At 36.3% G+C, this 20,336-nt stretch overlaps 2 protein-coding genes across 17 annotated transcripts in view; one reads left to right on the forward strand and one right to left on the reverse strand.

Annotated features, from left to right (window-relative positions):
- The window catches only part of LOC109066119 (leucine-rich repeat-containing protein 40), a 76,425-nt gene that overhangs the window by 12,980 nt on the left and 43,109 nt on the right, over positions 1–20,336 (forward strand). The window lies entirely within an intron of this gene.
- The window catches only part of LOC109066117 (leucine-rich repeat-containing protein 7-like), a 95,242-nt gene that overhangs the window by 7,649 nt on the left and 67,257 nt on the right, over positions 1–20,336 (reverse strand). For 7 of the 16 annotated variants that reach the window (XM_042725915.1, XM_042725916.1, XM_042725918.1 and 4 more), the window contains 11 exons: positions 19,929–20,028; positions 19,715–19,839; positions 19,301–19,489; positions 17,706–17,828; positions 16,539–16,625; positions 14,276–14,387; positions 13,497–13,677; positions 10,446–12,153; positions 9,308–9,457; positions 7,448–7,573; positions 5,952–6,182 (listed from right to left, as the gene is read on the reverse strand). In XM_042725915.1, coding sequence (XP_042581849.1) covers positions 5,952–6,182; positions 7,448–7,573; positions 9,308–9,457; positions 10,446–12,153; positions 13,497–13,677; positions 14,276–14,387; positions 16,539–16,625; positions 17,706–17,828; positions 19,301–19,489; positions 19,715–19,839; positions 19,929–20,028 — 3,132 coding nt within the window. The remainder of the gene's footprint in view (positions 1–5,951; positions 6,183–7,447; positions 7,574–9,307; positions 9,458–10,445; positions 12,154–13,496; positions 13,678–14,275; positions 14,388–16,538; positions 16,626–17,705; positions 17,829–19,300; positions 19,490–19,714; positions 19,840–19,928; positions 20,029–20,336) is intronic. The other 9 variants (XM_042725914.1, XM_042725911.1, XM_042725924.1 and 6 more) reach the window with 5 other exon arrangements.

Genomic DNA, 20,336 nt, shown 5'->3' on the forward strand with positions numbered 1-20,336 from the left:
AATCAGCTGGACTCTCTGGGGATGGAGTCTCCATTCTCCCAGGAGTGCAGCTCGTGACAGCCTGTTAGCCGGACAGTTGAGCAGACCTGGAACGTGAATGGCTCGAAGTGACCTCAGAACCATCCAACTCCAGTGGCGGGCGAGTTGCAACATGCGATGGGAGCACAGACCACCTTGTCAGTTGATGTACACAACGGTCACAAGTGTTGTCTGTCCGGACCAGCATGTTCTTGCCTCATAAGCGCCCCTTGAGATGGTTCAAGGCAAGGTGCACTGCTAACAATTTTAAGCTGTTGATGTGCCAGTGTAGTTGGGGGCCCGTCCAAACCCCCGGCACTGCATGCCTGTCATACGTGGCCCCCCAACCGGTGGTAGAGGCATACGTGTAAACCACAGCATGCCTGGAGACCTGCTCTAGGGGCACTCCTGCCTGGAGAAATGCAAGGTCTGACCACAGGGTGAAGGTTTGAGCCCCCTCCGAACAAGAGCCCCGTCCGCAACTTTCGTGAAGACACGGGGGGACCTTGTACTGATATGCATGTCCTTCTAACGCAAACCGAAGAAATGGTCTGTGGTGTGGAAGGATCGACACATGAAAGTATGCGTCCTTCAGGTCGATCACTGCAAACCAATCTCGGGGACGGATGCATTTGAAGATGCATTTCTGTGTCAATATTCTGAACGGTAGCCAGTGAAGGGCCCAGTACAAGACACGCAGGTCCAAGATTGGTCGTAATCCACCACCTTTCATGGGTACAATGAAGTAGGGGTTGTAAAACCCTGTCTCCATATTGACTGTAGGGACCAGCTCTATCATGTCCCTTGCCAGTAGGACTACGATCTCCACCCACAAGACAGGAGCTTTGGCCGCCTTAACTGTCATGATGCGGATGCCACTGAATAAGGGGGAACGCCAGATGACCTGAATCGCATAGCCGAGGCTGATGAGCTGCAGGAGCCAGCGAGACGGGCCGGGTTGCACTTAGCCAGGCACTCAGATACCCTGCAAGTGGGACCAGCGGAACAACTGTCGTACCCGCAGTGGGGCAGCAAGGTGGAACGCAGGTTCCACGTCTGGGCAGAGGGTGCATGAGTAGGGCAATCGTGATGAGTAGTAGCAATTGTGATCATCACCCGCCAGGTAACAACCGCATCCAGAAATGCAGAGGAGAAACGGCATCTTTAAAAAGACAATCTGTCGTCTTTACAAAGCACTTTTAGAGAAATAAGCTCTTTCAGGTAAATGCTCTTTTAGGTGCTGAGACCTCTGAAGCACCATCCACAAAACAAAAGCTCCCTCGGAGTGCGTTGAACTTGTCGTCACACGAAGGTTGTTTGCAGGAGCAGAATGATTTTGTAGCTCAGCTCCGAAGTGAAAAGCTGGTTTATGCTCACGCTGTCATCAGCGGCAGCTCGATGTAATCATCTCATGACAGTGTGCATTAGCTCGTTTAGTTTACATTTGAAGTAGATTGGTCTATGGAAGTGAGATCCCAATTCGTCGATCAAGATGGCCTCGTTTACACTGCCAGTTAATTGTGACCCAATTCTGATTTTTTGCTCATATGTGACACAGATCGGATCTGTTCTATGACAGTGTAAATTTGTACATTTTCTGAGAGGATTACCTTTTCTCTGCTCGCTTCTCGCGCTGACTGTCATCCGAAGAGCGTGCATATAACCCGATCCCGATAACCCAATCCCGATAAATACACACATATACAGAATTACAGTATTTCAGTATTCACGCAAACATCATCTGTTCTATCTTAAGTGAATGCTTTGGGAACTGTTGGGGGAAAACATCTGATGTGTAACATTATATTAGAGCATTACAGTAGAACGTCAAATATCATGTTATCATAATGTTAATCTAACAACAAAAGAAAAGAGGGGATCACTCGCTGCACTTCATTGAACTGCTTTTGTAGTTTTAATCAATTTATTTGTAATGAACACGCTTAAGTTATTTTGACATTTGATTATTTGTTTTTCATACATGAATGCTTTAGATTAGATATAAAATGATAACGGTATGCATTATTTGTTTATTTCTAGGTTATTTGTTCTGTTTTTTTTTTGTTGTTGTTGTTGTTCTTATTTAAGAATAGCAAAGATAAAATAAAAAATAACTGTATTTTGATTATTAATATAGTAATTAATAATAAGAAAAGATGGAGGACTTCACTCTATCGACTTCAAACGTGTGTGGCTCAGTCATTTTTTGGCTCAGTCTTTTAATGGAGAATGTCTTTTTTTTAATTGCTCATTGTGACTCGTTTTGTCAGCATAGGTCACAATATTATCAAGAGGAAGCACATGGGGGGGCAGTAAATGACAACAACGAATGCGCAATGTTTCAGATGGTATGGCAAGTGTAAACACATGAATAGGATATGGGTCGCAATTGAAAGAACATGTAAACGGACAGCCAAAAAAATCGGATATAGGCAACAAATCAGAATTGGGCATCAAGACCTGGAGTGTCAACGAGGCCGATGAGACTCGTAGTGACCGACTGAAAGGGAACTAACACTAGCTTCTCTAATCTTTTTGTATTCTATTTGTTTTCTCTTTATTTATTATAGACTTACAATTAACAGAAGCAAAAAAGGCCTCTAACAAAAAAACCTTGCTACGTGTACTGCGTTAAGCTAAGTGAGTCGTGTTATAGCACTTGCATATCATTGCTCTTTTGTTGATTTTGATTGCTTCCGTTCTCCTCATTTGTAAGTCGCTTTGGATAAAAGCGCCTTTTAAATGACTAAATGTAAAAGCAATGTACATTTCTTTTAGCCAAGCACATATGGTACCTGCTGAATAAAAATAAAACATAGTAATTACGACTTTTTATCTCACAATTTCTTACTCTTTCTCGCAATTGCGAGTTTATACATCGTAGCTAACTCTGACTAATTCTGTCCAATTACCCTTTTTTTAATTCACTGGCAGAAAAAGGCTTCCATAAGAACCAGATATGGGTGTTATGTACAAAATATTTTTAATACATTTACATTTAGTCATTTAGCAGACGCTTTTATCCAAAGCGACTTACAAATGAGGACAATGGAAGCAATCAAAATCAACAAAAGAGCAATGATATATAAGTGCTATAACAAGTCTCAGTTAGCTTAAACACAGTACACGTAGCAAGGGCTTTTAAATAATATAATAAATAAAAAAAAAACAGATAGAATAGAAAAAGAATAGAACAAGCTAGTGTTAGAGGTCTTTTTTTTGCTTTTGTTAATTGTATAATAAATGAAAAGAAAACAGAATACAAAAAGATTAGAAAGCTAGTTAGATTTTTTTTTTAAAGAATAGAATTAGAATAGTGAGTGCTAAAGTTAGAGGGTCAAATAAATATGGAAGAGATGTGTTTTAAGCCGATTCTTGAAGATGGCTAAGGACTCAGCTGAATTTATACGACTGAATTTGTATATAACATGATCATGATTTAATAAAAACATTGTAATTTATTAATTCTAACGCTTTCATTTCCAAGTTTATTCAAACAGCACATAAATTAGGGGTAAACGTACCAATTCCGCTCACCAAAATCTACATTTTTAGTACACAAGATGTAAATTTTTAGTGCACAAGATATTGGTTTCAGTACAAGACATGGTTGTAATAAAATATTAATCTCTCACACAAAAATATGTAATTTTATTTTAAATGACAAAAGCATTTCAATTAAGATGAAGTACATCATTAAATGCAAAAAGACTAACATCACATAAAGTCTTATTAATTGTACCCTTTAAGCACACCCCTGTTCCTATTAAGCTCACATCATGTTTTATTAAAAATTCTTGTTTATTTTAAACAAACTTTTTAAAGAATAATTGAAATAAGTTTTATTTGAAAGTACAAAGTCAATCACAAAAAAACAGAACACTAAAATCAAGCAACAAGGCATTCAATTTGATCAGTTATATATTCATAGTGAATTGTCATTTAAGTACATTGCAACATCTAGACTAGTCCACGTTCAGCCAAATAACACATGTTCAAAAATCAAATAAAACAAACCAATAGAACATTTCATTCATGGAGATGAACACAGAAACTAGCCTCATTATGAAACCTCTTATTAAATGGATTCTTAAGGATACACAAGGAATAAACTACACATTTTTTTGCCCCGGTTTTCCACAGATTTACAGTCTGGAGAAGATGCCAAAAGGTCAGAGCCAGTCTGCAGATTTTAGTTATTTAATAGAAAAGAACATATTTAATAGAAAATTACGTAGTGTATGATCACAGATCCTCAGTCGTTTAGTGTATGATGCCCAGTTTTCCTTTGTGAGTATTTACAAAGTCGGTAAGTGCATGATGCCTGGTGTTTTAAAAATCTCTTCAAATGTTAAAAGTCGTGTAGTGTATTCCAGCCTTTAGCCGTTTTTTTCCCCCCGCACAGATATGACAGGTTTCTGTTGGCTCCTTCTTTGAATGGACGATTTGCCTCTTTCATCTTTGGGCATAAACTATAGTTATGTCTAGATTTTGTTATCTTAAAGCTGTGAAAAGTTATTAACCATTTTATAAAGATTAACTCAAGTGACAGCCATCAGTTTATATTTAAAGTATGTATTTACTTAGACGTTCAATGTGGAAGAGCTTAAAGGGAGCACACTGAGCTTAATTGGAGCAGCAATTTTTTTTTATAAATTTCATGTAATATTTATTAAAATGACAATATTTTGCTAAATGAATCTAGATCATGTATTATGTTCATACATATTTTATTATGTACAACTATTATTAACAATATCTATGAAATTATACTTTTTCTTATTGATGTCACACTGAAGCTGTGTGATTTTCATAGTAGTGCTCACCTTAAAATAATATGAAATCTGAAATAAATTAAAAATATGAAACCACAAACCAGCAATAAACTGACAATTTATAATATTATGGATTTAAAAGTACAAGCCAGCAATGCCTGTGAAGTAATATATTAGTGTAGGCCACAATCTTATACAGCTAGTCAGCTAACTGTGTTCTGTAGCATCTGTGCTGTGTTGCTAAAACTATCTTTTGGATCTAACTGTCATTGTTTCCCAACATCCAAGTTCCAGGTTATAATATGCATAAGTCTGAACATTAATCTATTAATTTTACAGTAAGTAGGGAAACGTACCCAAAATAAAGGCTTAAATTTCAAAATGGCCACCAGACAGTGTGAACACATGGAAACACGTATCTCAGTGTGCAATGATCTGACTGACTTGAAACTACCGGAGGTATGTAGTAACAAACACATCAATTGGTTAAGACATCAAGTAGGATAATAAATTATTTTGTCTTTTTATAATCTGAGCTCAAATATTAAACTTATCCAAACAGGTATTAAACCACAAAAAAAAAAAAACCAAATAACAACCACATATACAAAAAGCAAGCAAAGAACATTTACATTATCATAGAACATGACCGACTTCAGTCTAGCGTGGGTTTAAGCACGCTCAAAAAACTCTCCCGTTTTAATCAATAAAGCTGCCTACAATGTCAAATGAATCTCTTACTTGCATCATACATAAGTACATTTCCACTTTGTTGTTTGAGTTTAGAAATCACTCAGCATGTGCTGCATTCATAAGCTCAACAGAATCATGTGTGATTTGTTATAATGCAGAACACTGTAAAAACGCATAATTTGATGCATCATTAGCAAATCTACATTTAATGCCGTAATTGATACTTTTAATTTCATTTTCACTTTATTTGTGACATCCTTAATAGATTTAGTTTAATTGTACAGGGTCATTTTTGCCCCAAGCACCTAATAATTTCAGACCCGTGGCCATACGTGTCGGACATAGCAAAAGTAACTAAGGGGGTGGGTCTTTGCGAAGGGTCAGTTGATCTTCTTTCTTGCATCCATTTGCAACAGTCCATTTCTTGCCATTTTATTTGAATGTATTCTGAGAGATGACCTGTACCTGCTCTGGAAAGCCATCCATACTCTTCTGGCCTTTAGTCTGGATGAAGCAGCGGGCACTCTGAGGCCGGGGGCTGGTGGTGGTGATGGGCATGGGCAGAGGGGACTGGTACTGCTGGATGGACACCTTGTTGATGGCCCCCTCATACTGCTGGTCACGGGCCGTCCGGTGGGGATGGTTGGCAGAGGTTATCATCATAGTCTGTTGTTGATGGGGATTGTGAACACCAGGCTGTGGGCAAACATTAGGCAAACCTTTAATGATGTAGACTTCATACAGATGGCAAGCTCCTTCATATCGTAACAGGCACAAAGACATGTATTAGTTACACAGGACCTTATGACATTTTGATTTCCCTATTTGATGTATTAATTTAATTAGACTTTTCTTCATAACACTAAATGTGTCAGCAGAAGCAAAATGTTCCACAATATTGAGCGACAACCTAAAGACATTCACCGATAGACTGAGGTTGCTAAGGAGACCGAGCGAGAACATGCGTTGTGAAATGAATCACGACAGCAGGTAGTAATTAACCCTGGCATTTGAAAAAATTAACATGGCAATCACGATATAACAGAGATGTCTATCTCACAGAGAACAGGTTAAGCCAGAGGAAACTAAAGAGTAGAACATGACAGGGTTTAATACTTAGAGACATGTGGGTGTCTCTCTAAAAACACATTGTGGAAATAATAAAACTATAATGAGATCCAAACTAATGCAATTAATCATTTCAGTGCAAGCATGGCTTATGGAGAAAAAAAGGGATAATTTTAGAGGTGAGAAAGTGACAATTTATCTTATTATCTGAGACCAAGTAGAGATATTATTATTAATAAGATTTGTTTTTTATTTTGAGTTGTTAATATATATATATATATATATATATATATATATATATATATATATATATATACACACACACACACACACACACACACACACACACACACACACACACACACACACACACACACACACACACACACATATATATATATATATATATAACTTTTGCTTTATTTGTGCTCAAAGAAACTGTATTTATGTAACCAAAAATATTCTAATTTACTGATTTAAGAAGCATTTTTTATATAAGTGTTGAAAATAGTTGTGCTGCTTAATATTATATATGAAAAGTTACAAAAAATGATTTAAATAATTGATCAATTTAATGCATCCTTGCTGAATAGAATTATTATCTTTTAAAAAATATTTTACAGGCCCCAATGTGTTTTTTTTTTTTTGTTTGTTTGTTTTTTTGTTTTAACTAGAAAAATTTAACACATGAAATACATCAAACTTACACTTCAGTGATAATGTAGTTTTTAGGAAACTTAATGGCCAAATAAAAACATACATTAAAATGTTTTAATCTTTACAGTGTTTTAATATTTACAATTATCATGAATATATTCAATTTACTGCCCAGCCTTAGTACATCCTGTATCGAAAACACAGAATTGTAAAAATACTCTTATCATAATCAATACCTTTTTAATGATATTCATGTTCTCTGGTGGCACGTCTCTTCGTCCCAGTGAATACGGGGCCCACTGGCTACTTGGGGAAACCACTTCTTGTCCATTATCTAAAATATTGCTCTGTTGTGAAGGTGTCTGAAAGGATATAGTGCTGTCAGCAAGCAGAATTCAAGAGGCGGTCTAGAATGACACTGCTTTTACAAAATGTAAAGGCATTTTGCATGGTAAAATTCCCAATTTTGTGAGTCGGTTCTAGGCCTGTTGCACAAATCTGGTTTCAGTGACTATACCACTGAAGTTTTTTCAGCGCTCAAGTCAAGAAGGTGAACTGGCTTTTAGCATTGTTCATTGCAATGGTAACACTTAACAGCTAATTATTTATAATATATAATTTATATTATATCCTTAATGCATTATGCAAAAACAATTAGATTTTGACAATAAATATTAAACTTTTAATTTAATATAATTTAACACAAGTAAAAACATAAGAATGAATAAAGCTTTTAAAATTACTAAGCTTGTGTGTTTACTTTTAATCTTTTTATGGAATAAATTCAGTTGATTCACTTCTATTGATACATTCAAATATTGTCTTTAAGCTGGTCTCTCAAACTTTTGTGGCAGTGGAATTTCTTTCAGTCTTGTAAATGCATTTAAATTCAAAATATATTTTTTTTCACAACTATCTCTTAAACTTATTAACAGTTTAAAAAAACAAACAAAAAAAAAAAAAAAAAAAAACTCTGAACAATCCCTGCGTTGACAGAGAAAATTTGTAGCAAGTATTGTGAGCTCACTGAACCAGGTTTGTTTATTTATTTATATTTTTTGGGTTTTGTCAACTCTAAATCTACTCTGAGTTTATTCAACTAACTATATACAACAAGCACAGCCCACTATAATTAACCCAATTACACAACCATTGAAAATCAGACACTTTAAAATGCTGAAATAACACTTAACTACACAGTATATCTGCATATATGTCTAGTTAAAATGACCTTCCAATATATGATTATTATTTGATGAAGCAAAATGCTTTTAATGATAACAATTCGACACATAATCTGTTTAAATATTCATTGCAGTTAATTGCATCAAATAAATACTGCGCTTATTTGAAGAAAAAAAAAACACTTAAAAACTATAACTAACCAATTTAACTAAACTAATTGAAACTAATTTACAAAAAGGCATGTTTGCATTAAAAGAAATTACAAATACTCATGGTGCAGTGCTAATTCAGCACCTGGTAGGACTCAATTTTGTGTAGTTCACTATCCTCTATTCTCTTACAGTATTCACCAAACACTTGTTGATGAATAAGTAAATAGAGGTTGGTGAACTGTGCACACAGATATTAAGAATAATATTTAGTGAATTCAACCCTGACTGTTAAAATATAAGTAATTATATTTGATATTTGGTGTAATTTTAAAAGGATCAAGAAGGCCTTTCATAAACGTATCTCTACTGTCGGTCACAGATTGCTTTGTTCTGTGAGTTAAAGACAGAGGAAGACTGTAGTGCATAGACCAAACACAAAGACTGAGCACATGCAACAGAAAACACCTATATATGTTTAACATCACAGTGGGAGACAGTGTCTAGCCTGGAACTCAGAACAGGTGAAGTGTTAGATTAGTGTTAAACTGTGAAATGTGTTAGATGGTCTGCCTTATAAAAAGGCTATTGTAGTGTACAAAAAAAGTGCTAAAATTATTATATTACCACTGTTTTAGAAGTTAAAGCAGAAGCCGCTCAAAAGAGAGAGATCTAAAAAGAAAGTCTTCATAGGAGATGTTATGTTCATATATGTTTTACTTCTTCATGCTGAAACTGGGGCTGAAGTTGCTTCATACTCACATTCGGTAGAGGTAGCCACTGAGTTGTTTGGTTTTCATGCTTTGTGTTATTGTAAAAGTTTATTGTCATGCTTCTGCTGGCATGCGGTGCAGCATAGCCTCCAGAGTACAGCATGCCGAAGTTTACTGTGTTGTGCTTAAGGACAGCGCTCTGATTGGAGGGAAACAACCACATGACATGAGTGAATGGGTGTGCCACACAGAAAGGTCAAAAGGCTGTGGCTGGGGATACACTGGACTGCACATTGCTGCAACAGAGTGAGTAAGCTTGACAAACAGAACAACAACAGAACGTCATTACTGCCCATGTGACACATTAGTGATACACAGCGGTTACGTTTACAGAATATTAATAGGAGCAGTGTAGGACTAAATTACGTGAACAATGAAGTATGCTGAAGTACTGTAATCCACTTACACAGAAACAAAGGCATGTAACTGGGTGAATCTCAGGAAAGAAATGTCAGGGTCAAATTCCACCCCAGTTAAAAAGAAAAAAGAAATAAATTATATTTTGCGGAAAGAATTTGAAGCAATTTGAGGATTTCTGGCATTGTGACTATTATTTTCAGGTCAATAAATTTTTCTTCATAATTATCATTACAGTAAAAGTGAGAAAAATTACTTTAATGTGAAAAAAAAATACCATTACTATACTGTAAAATACGTTTTAATAAAACATATTGTTTAATTTTAATCTTTTACTCTTAAATATAATGTTTTTTGAGAAAGGGGAGAGTTTGATTACTTTTTATGAAAACAATGCCAACATTTTAAGAAAATTATATATAAAAAAACTATATTGGTCCTAAGAAAAAACTTCAATTTTTTAGGCAGAATATAATTTTCTTTTATTTTCTTTTAATTTTGGGCTGAAATATGTCCCAGACATTTCTTGATAGTTTACATGAGATTCACCCCACTGTTTATGTGTCTAAAAAGCCTTCATTTAAGTTTTGTGTACTCTAAACATATTATATAAAACATTGGTTATTGAGATCTCAACAATTATATAAAGACAGAATAAAAGAACCAAATAATGGTTTAATTTATTTCTTGAGAATATTGTGAGGTAATATAAAATCCAAGCTAACAAACACAGTACATAGAAGAACAAAAAGCGAAGCTTGCTTACTCACCCGGTCTAGCCTCTTTGCTTCAATGTGTCTAAGCAGCTGCTGTCTCCAATCTACTGGCATTTTGGAGGTCGGGTCCTCTTGTTTTTGAGGGACAGGTCTCATCTTCATGTCAGCTTCAGGGCTTTTCTCAGTGCATGTACTAAGATTGTAATCTGAAGGCAATTTCTCCAGCAGTGCAGCCATGGTGGGTCGGGCAGACACTGGCCTTGCCTGAGATGCCCCATATGTCTCTGTGCTGTAGCTCCGTGCAGACAGGGGGCGACGTTGTGTCAGACTCTTGGTGGGGTAACCCATGATGGGCTTTTTGGGTTCTTGATAAGACGAGTAATCTTCGTCATACCTACCATTTCTCTTGTGGAACTGGGTGTCAGTGATGGAAGCCAAGCTGTTCTGTTGTTCCAGCATGCTCTGTTGAGACCTGTTGTAGTGCTCTGCCAGCTGCAGTTCTTGGTTCTCAGCTACTCTGCGGAACAGCGCCATCTCTGTCGAACTTACCAGAGAGTCAGCGCGCCTCAGGAAGCCCGGCCTGGAGCGCTGGGGCTGGACCGAGAGCTGTGGATTGATGGCATCATCGGTGACTGCAGTCTGAGCAAATGAAAACATCTGTTCCATCGGTGGATAGCCTCGGTAGCCTCTTGGGCTCACCAGTTCCTTTGACAATGTCTTCCCAGGTTGGTTTACATATTCAGGGGCATTGGGGAATGGTGGAGGAACTCTCCTCTCCGCTTTCATAAGATCCATGGCTCTTTGTGGGTTGAAGCTTTGGTCAAAATGGTAAACTTTCTTTGGGATGGCAGGTTTCTGTTGCTGAGAGCTTTTCGAACCAAAGCCATCCAGATCATCGTCCAGCATTGGAGCAGACTGGCTCCTGGACATGCTCTGTTCTAGAGGTACAGGGAGGTCTGCTCTATCAACACTTCCCTGGTTTTCTATGCTAGAACTGTAGCTGTCCAAGGGGATGCTGTAAACCCTGTACGACCCCATATCGATTTCATCTATGCTCTGAGATTTCTTAAATTTCGCTTTTACCTCCTTCATCATTGGCGAAAGTCTTTCAGAACTCTTGCTAAGAACCATAGTGCCTAATTTGTTCGATTCTTTTACACCCTGGACATGCGCAGAAATGTTGGGATGACCTCGTCCCATCCCTGAGTCCGTAGAGTCCAGAAACCCCCAGGCTCTAGTTGAGGGAAAAGTGCCGGGTAGTTCCATCATCTCCTGTTCGAAGTCCTTACGATCAGGATTGGGGCTGTTGCCTGGAGTAATTTCCAACTTGGAAGGGAAAGCTGTCCTGTCCTCGAAGGGACTGGGAGTCCTCGTCCAGTTCTGCCAGGGGTTAGAGGGAGGAGGCACTTCAGTTTCAGGGGTGGTGCGAACAGTGTGGAAAGTGAGTTGCGACTGATCGAGCTCTAGAGGAACTCCCACAATGCGCTCTTGTCTCATGAGAGGCCGCCGGCCATGTGCCATTGAGGCACTCCGGGGCTTTGAGCCTAGCATGGGGTTTCCAGCGCTGCTGCTTGGAGTGTCAAGAGGCGTCTCCTCTGCAACGAAACCCGTGTTATCGTAGTGGGGGGCATCGTTCCAGCTGTCGAAGGTGTCGCTCAGTGGCCGCCTCTCACCTCGTTGCTGCAGCGTGCTGGAAGGAGGTGTTTCCCTCTGGCTCAGAAGGGGCTTACTTTCAATAGGCTTTGGAAAAGACTGAGCCAGCCTGTTGAAGTATTCAGACAAAATACATTTGAGATTTTATCAGTGCACATAGAAAAGAAATGTATAAACAAGAATATGGCCACGGGCTGATATGACAAGCATATTCGATATCATAAAATTCTAATATATATATGAATTGATAAAAAACATTAAATAGAATTTATAAATGCAATGACTTGAAAACACCACTTCTATGATTCGTTTATATATACATATTCAATGTGGTGCATTTAAAAGAACAACCGGAAGCCCCTGTAGACCCTCAAGACAAAGTCAATAAGCCTCTTATAATATAAAAAATTGACTTTACATGCATACTTTACAAGTAAAGCACTGAAATCTTAGTAAATGTCTAATTCCTTGTTCATTCCTTCATGGGACTGAATCTGCAACATCTGAGTACAGCCCAAATTTATTAGGTTATCACTACAGAACCTCATCGCTCTGTGTATTTTGCTTTATTTTAGCTGATGCTCACAAAATCTTTCATGTAATGTTGGAGATGAAATATTGAAAATTAAATTTAACTGAGCCTACAACTCTTTTAATATAGTCTAATTTATGTTTAAATTGAAAAATGCAAGAAAAATATCGCTGTGGTTGACTGCCATCCTCATCAAACAGATTTTCAGTGTTTATAAAATGTTGCCTATGTAATACTTCTGCAATGCTATCAAAACAGAAATCTCTCCATGAGCTCTTCTGAAGAACAGGCAGTGAAATTAGTGATATTTTGAAGTTTTTCAACAGTACTAAAATTAGAAAACATATAATGTAATTAACAGAGACGTATTTTCAGCTGCACTTTATTCAAGATAACAGCAAGAGGCATACTGCTGTTTGTGACTTTGAGCGAAAGAGAAATTGTGATGTGTGCAATAACACCCAAAATCACCCTAAGAGGGCTAAAAGAAACAAACGCACAGATAAGGCTCACCTAGAACCGTCTTCAGTTTTCTTGTTAATTAAAATGGAGAGAAATATGAAATTTAAAATGAAAACCTTCAATCTCATAAAAAGGCAAATAATAGACACCCCTACAAAGGCACAGATTTGCAACCTACTCTATAGTACTGAACACCAAATATTACATGCAGTTCTGCATTTCATGAATATTGCCAGTTAATGAAAACAATATGGAACTGATGGCTTGAATAAATTTGCATTATTGCCAGAGATGATTATTGCAAGACTATTCAAGTGACACAATGTCAGTTTTGGACCACCCAAAAGTCAGTGAGCTGGATATCTAAACTGTTTGATCAACTGTCATGTCATATGAGCGCACAGATGGTCTGTTAGTTCATATAAATGAATAGTGGCAGTGATTAAATTCTTGCCAACCTGTTGGTCCAGTGAGTCTGTGATGGCCCCTCTTTCCCAGATGTTTGCAGATTACTGACATTTCCAGGTGGGTTGGAGGAGCCAGATGATCCCTGGGAGGGTGAGTAGTCGGAATAAGTGGCAGATGATCCGCTGTTGTTCAAACAATGCATTTTGTCTGGCTCAGACTCATCGGTGGACTCTGAATGCATTAGAAAAAAGATAAAAGGTATAAAGGTATACAAGATAAAATAGTTAATATGCATGAAAAATGACTGTATTTTTGTCTAAAATAATCCCCAATTATTATGCTTCTCACAACAACTCTGAAATCACACAAAGCATTTTAGGATTTACAGAAGGATTTTTTAATAAAAGAACTTTATTAATAAACATTAAAAGAGAATGAGGGGGAAAGATTGTGAGTTAAATGTTGTGATGAAACGGAAGAAGCTGCAAGTCATTTCTTCTGTACTGTGACACATCTGAGTGAAACAGATTATTTAAAAAAATGTAGGCCAAGGACTTTTATCTATTAGTTGTTGATTGGATGGAGGCAAATATGAATGTGTGCTTGCAGCCAATTGTAATGAGTTTTAGCTGACTAAATAATTGGAGAAGTCTGAAATACGTCACCAAAGAGACCATTTCACTGGAAGATCATTATAGTTATGATATTAAAAAAATTAAAAATAAATGAGGTCAAAGAATGAATTGCTCACAATACAATCAACAACATTCATTTAAAAAATAGATTTCATGCTGACTTTAATTTATACAGGCTTCTTTGTCTTACCAACCTTTTTTTTCCTTGCCCAGTAACACAACTTTTGGTTTGTACATTGGTGGCTCTACCAAAGTTGGCCGCATGTCAGAAATTCGGATATCATTAGGGGAGCCTCCCATGGAGTCCTGGAAACACAAGTGTCAAATTCGTAGTGAACTAATAATATAAAGGAATGAAAAACACAAGGGGAGTGGGGTGTGGTTTCCCTGCAATCAAATCAAATCAAACTTTCATTTAAAAAAACGAGATCGAGTAACACAAATTGTTTATACTAAAACTTATACTAAATTACATTTATAATCCAATTTAAGGTCACAATGGCAATAAATGTAAATCAACATCTAATTATATTGAAAACTGTTGCTGTGCTAACTGCAAAAATTTTGGATATATGAAAATATGTTTGCCTAATTGCATATTGTATAACACTCTATTAGGCATTAAGCCATTAAGACAGATGACAGCATAAATTTAAGAGATTCCAGTTAAAAAAAAAATAAAAAAAAAGGTAAACTAAACCATGAAATACCTCTGCAAAAACACATTTAAGTAGCTAGTATTTAGATTCTGTAAAGCTTTTAAATAAAACAATTCCTTTCTTATATTACAGTGACAGTTTCATGATTCTAAAATGCAAACGCTGGCCTAAAATGACCTCAAAGTTAAACAAAGCTGAAGTAACAGAGTGTGATCTAACACCTTAACATCAAGTTGAGATTCATCATTAGTAATACATAGACTGTTATGATTCACAGGCCTTGTCCTGGCTTGTCTGGTCAAATCTCCCAGGAGCAAATCAGTTGCTTCCAGCTCTCTCACAGCTGTCTATGGCAAAACTCACACCTCTCAGACCTGACTGTACATCAGCAGGCTGGCTCACACAACCAGCAGCAGAGCAAGAGGGAAGTCACATATCAGAAGATTCTCTCAGAACAGCCGCCTCTCCCCTTCTCTGCTTTTCATTTGGTCTTTTTTCTGCATTGGTCCCTCACAACAGGTCAAAGGAAATGTGACTGTTTAAATTGATGCGGCAGGCTAATGGTTTCATACTTGTATTAAATGAACTGTGAACAAAATTCAGCATGTGGGCCATTTGATGCATGTTGTGCAGTGTTCGAATAATACCAAAGATTTTGGGGAGCCCAATATTTGGAATAGAAGCACTCTAATACACTATCAATCCATATTTGAATTCAGTAAGATTTTTTTTTTTTATTTTATAATTCATATTTTTTTCAGAAAGGATACATTATGTTGACCAAAATGGCAGCTAAATTTCTTTTAGAAAATATTTTTTTATGAAAATAAATATTACATATTATTATAAATCTTAATATAAAAGTATTATCTATAAAAGTAAATGTATAATGTTGCAAAATATTTAAATAAATATTTTAAAATAAATTGTGTTGTTTTGAACAGCAGCATTCATCAAAGAATCCTGAAAAAATATCAAATAAGCACAGCTGATTTCAACAGCGATAATAATAAAAACTGTTTTTGAGCAGCAAAATAGCATATTAGAATGATTTCTAAAGAACCACAATGAAGACTGAAGTAACGGCTGCTGGAAATGTAGATTTGTCATCACAAGAAAATTTTAAAATATATTAAAATATTTTATTTTTATATTAGTTATTTTATATTGTTTTAAATATTTCAAAATATTACAGCCTTACTGTATTTTAGATTTAAAAAATGCAGCCTTAGCACATTTGATTAAAAAAAATTATAATAATAAAAAAAACCTACAGGACAATTTTTTTGTTTGCTTTCAAAAAATAACCTAATCTATAGAATCACAGAAATAAAGGGCTAACTGTGGTAACAGTATATGCTGCTGACAAAGCATTGTGAGTAGTTATAACTTTAGTTTTAACAAATTTTTGCTTTTATAATATTTCTTATTTATTGTTTAATATTCATCAATATATTTTAAATTAGAATATTTCTTTGAAATGTCATAGAGACAGCAATCTCTTGCTGTAATAAGAAATTTACATGACACTTCAAGGCTGCTGGACAGTCTGAGTTTCGAGATATCTGGGGACTATGACGATAACTTGGGGGTCTCGGTTCCATCTAGCCCCCCTGTAATCCGAGCACTGACTTCATTACTTCATTATGGGAAACAAACCCATGCAAGTATTTAATAAATGTTTCACCCACAATGGGGGTGTCTGAAAAAATGAATTGAATTTGCTTTGAAGGCAGTTGAAATGAGCCACCCCATATGTTCAGCTGATTTTCTGCTGTCTTGTCTCTCAGCCACTTACTATGAGGCAGAAACAGGAAGAGGAAGTAACGGCCAGGCTCGTATTCTCTGGCTGATGCGGCTTGGGAACGACGCGGTGTAAAGAAATCTAAGCAAAACAAACATACATACATATATACAAACAAACAAACAAAAATGGATTTTCATGGTCTAGAAAGAAAAGAATGTGTAAGATACGTGAGGTTTATGGCACTGGTACTCCCAAGGTCCAGATAACCCTGATAATATTAGGAATATTTGTAGCTCCGCAGTTTGGCCGGGGGGGTCTCTGAGACCAAGGGGGGATACAGTGTGAAGCCAAGCTGCGATGGACACAATACACCATGCACTTGTATGCTATTCTAAACAAAGAGCTACTGCAAGCATAGAAAAAGCCTGGCATCAATGAATGAATTATGAATGTAGCTGTGTTTGCATAATTCCTTGAGATTTATAATAGTTTACTCAAATCATCTTAGCATTCCTGAATTCAATTAATATTTTCATATAGGAACCTTTAATGGATCCTCTGAGTGTTCTTGTCATTTCACGCTGACCTTTATTTTCTGTTTACTAAAAGATTTCCAGCTGTATTCGGAGCAGTGCTACAGGATATAAAACTAAAGTAAAACACTGCAGGTCTAGATTTCTAGTAAATAAATGATTGTAGGATATTTTAAAAGCGAGTTCGTAAAAAATGAAGCATACTACAAGGTTACGGTGACATTCACTGCTAATTGCTCCAGCTCTCTCTAATATTCATAGGCGAAGTTAATGACTTGGTCGTTTTTCTGTGTCCTAAACAACACTGCAGCTCTGACGGTTGGGGAAGGGGGTTGCTGGCTGTGAGAGATGAAACATTTGCACTGATCTTTGTGTATTTTATCTCCGCAGGTTCAGCTAACCTTTAACAAACACTCTCAGCACTACTCAACACTCTCTATACACGCAACCGAACTGACTCAGACACCGAGGATGCAAATACCAGGCCTTTAAAAACAAAGAAACTGCTGCCTGAATTTCATTACACACTCTCATCCTTCTGTTTTAAAATTATTGACTTTGGAAATCCCTTATTTGTTTTGAGCTTAAAACAAGCTGCAACCCTGATATAATACTGTGCATAAATATTTAAGAGAGAGACAATTAAAAGAGAAAACTTTAAATTATTAAAAGAAAAAAGTCATACTTCTGAGCTCTCGGTCAGATCCTCTTTGTCTTTGCGTTTTGGGATGTCAATGGCTGAGTTGAGGATGACACCTTGTTCGGACATTGGTAGTTTCGAAAAGTCTTTGACCTCTCGTTCTGTCACCTACAAAGAACACACACTAATCTAAAAGTGTCTCATGATTCAATGACAAAATAAATTTGAGATTTTAGCAGAGGTGTTTGTGTAACACATCATAGAAGACAATGTTAGCATCCGTTAATTTTAATTGTTGAAGAAGTTCATTTTAGAAGGTTAATTTTAAGCTTTTTTTGCGATATTTTCATCTTCCAGGTTTAAAATCCACATCGTGCTGACGTCACAATTTGTGGCGAAGGACTACAGTACATTGTTGACATGTCGGTGTCTCTTAATTATTCATTAGACTGTGTGTTCTTGTCCTATGAGAACACGCTTTGCTTAATTATTCACAACAGCGATTTGCTATGACAGATGCTTCAGACTGTGAGACCACGTACAGTAACTGAGAGAAATATTCATGGATCGAAGGACAGTGTTTGTTTTTACTTTGTAATAAGAGTTCGGCACAAATGTGATTCATTCACTTATATTATAAAGTGTAAGCGTTTTTACAGCTCCTTGGTGCAACCCATCAAAAAGGCTTATATACTGTAAACACCGCAGAATAAGCCTTTAAAGTTATCAGAGGTGCAACAGCATTTCACCTCAATATCACATATATATATATTTATATATATGTTTTCGATGCAGAGTGCAAAAGTTGTCTGTCTCCCCTCTTACCACTCCACTCCGCAGTGCACCATGCCCACTTTTTTATCATTTTTTAAATCTGTGGTAAGAGCTAACCAGTGCTAAAACAGGGATTCATGACCCTATAATATTCTATTATTATAATATAATAAATATAATATAATTTAATAACTATATATATATATATATATATATATATATATATATAATACAATAAATGACTAATTATCATTAAATTGATGTATTATTATTTTTATTATCACCATAATATGTTAAAATTATTGTATTAAACTAAAATGTATATATCCAAAAAAAAAACTTGAAGATACACTATGAAACTTTTTTTGTTTGTTTAAAATCAGCAAATTGATATAATAGCAAGAACATCATGAATCCATCATCCAAAACGTGTTTTTTTTTCCTTCTTATCCTGAATCACTATGGTATGACAATAATATGTGTTTATATTCTTGCGTGATTAGTCATATACATAAACAGAGAAGTAGCTCCGACTACATGCCATTTTGTTTATTAACCACTACAACCCCAAAAGTTACATTAGCTTTGGCACCCATAAACAACTTTAAGATCCCTGGACCCTTGTTCAAAATCCTCAACAGCTTCAAATGTGGCTCGCCCAATCAAAATTCAGAGTCTGATCTATCCTTTATACATATATATATATATATATATATATATATATATATATATATATATATATATATATATATATATATATATATATATATATATATATATATAAAGCACTTTGTAGCCAAATTGCAGAGACTTTGATCTATGAGCCCAAGTAGGCACTGTGACAAAGTAAGATGAAGAAGCATTACCTCCTTAGGAGCAATGGGCCACTTGGGCTCATACTTGTCTTGGCTGTGGAGCTCCATATTGGTCCCAGAAGAACATTTTTCAGTGTTGAGGGGGTGAGTGGTTTTACCCACCAGGTTCTGCACTGACTTCACCATATTCTTTAGGTCTTCTGGGTAAGGGGTGGGATAGCGCTTCAGATTAATCTCAACCTGCAGACAGAGGGAAGAGGATTTAGCCCATATGGCAAAGATGTGACCTTTTCTGATGCTTAAAGGTTTTTTCTTTTTTTTTTTTTTATAAATCCCAGCTAACCGGATACCACAGTGACCCTGGTTACATCTGATATTAACATCTGTGATCAGATCACCAGAGATGGATGTTAATACCAGGTAAATACAGGGCCAAAAAGGTTCACATTTTATTCTTAAAGGGACCTTCACTTTTCCTGAGTTGTCCTCTTCTTCCTTCTTGTCCTCAAACTCAAATGCCACCGTCATCCTCTGCTGTCTCTGTTCCTCCCAGAGAGTGGGATTAAAGCTGTCACTGTCAGACTGGTAATCTGCAGCAGGGAAACACACATCCATCCAGAAGTTTAAATCCAGTGAAATGTAAAATCAAAGGAAATAGAAACGGTTGATTTATTCTTACCCTCATCGTGCCGGGGCTGCTGAGGAAACATGTAGTTGGTAAGAACTCTCTGTTTGGTCTCAGGGTGAGCCTCTGTTTGAAGGGGGATAAGGGCCTTGGACTGAATAACAAAATGAATTGTTGTAAATACACGTACCAAATCAAATGTATTAAACTGCAGTATGTATTTTGACCACTTTTAACCACATTTCACAAGTAATTAAATACAGTGGCCCCCATAAAGTATTTGGATACATAAAAAAAACATTATAAATGTGTGAACGTCATGGAATTGCATCATAAAAATAATGCCAAGTGACATTTGTTTACATTAATTGTAAAGAAATAGTTAAATCTAGATTCAAAATGACATTTGGTTTGATATTTTACATTAAGTACATTAAGTACTTTATTTGTCCAAACCCTAAC

This window comes from Cyprinus carpio, chromosome B6 (genome assembly GCF_018340385.1).
Source record: "Cyprinus carpio isolate SPL01 chromosome B6, ASM1834038v1, whole genome shotgun sequence".
In the NCBI taxonomy this organism is placed as follows: Eukaryota; Metazoa; Chordata; class Actinopteri; order Cypriniformes; family Cyprinidae; genus Cyprinus; species Cyprinus carpio.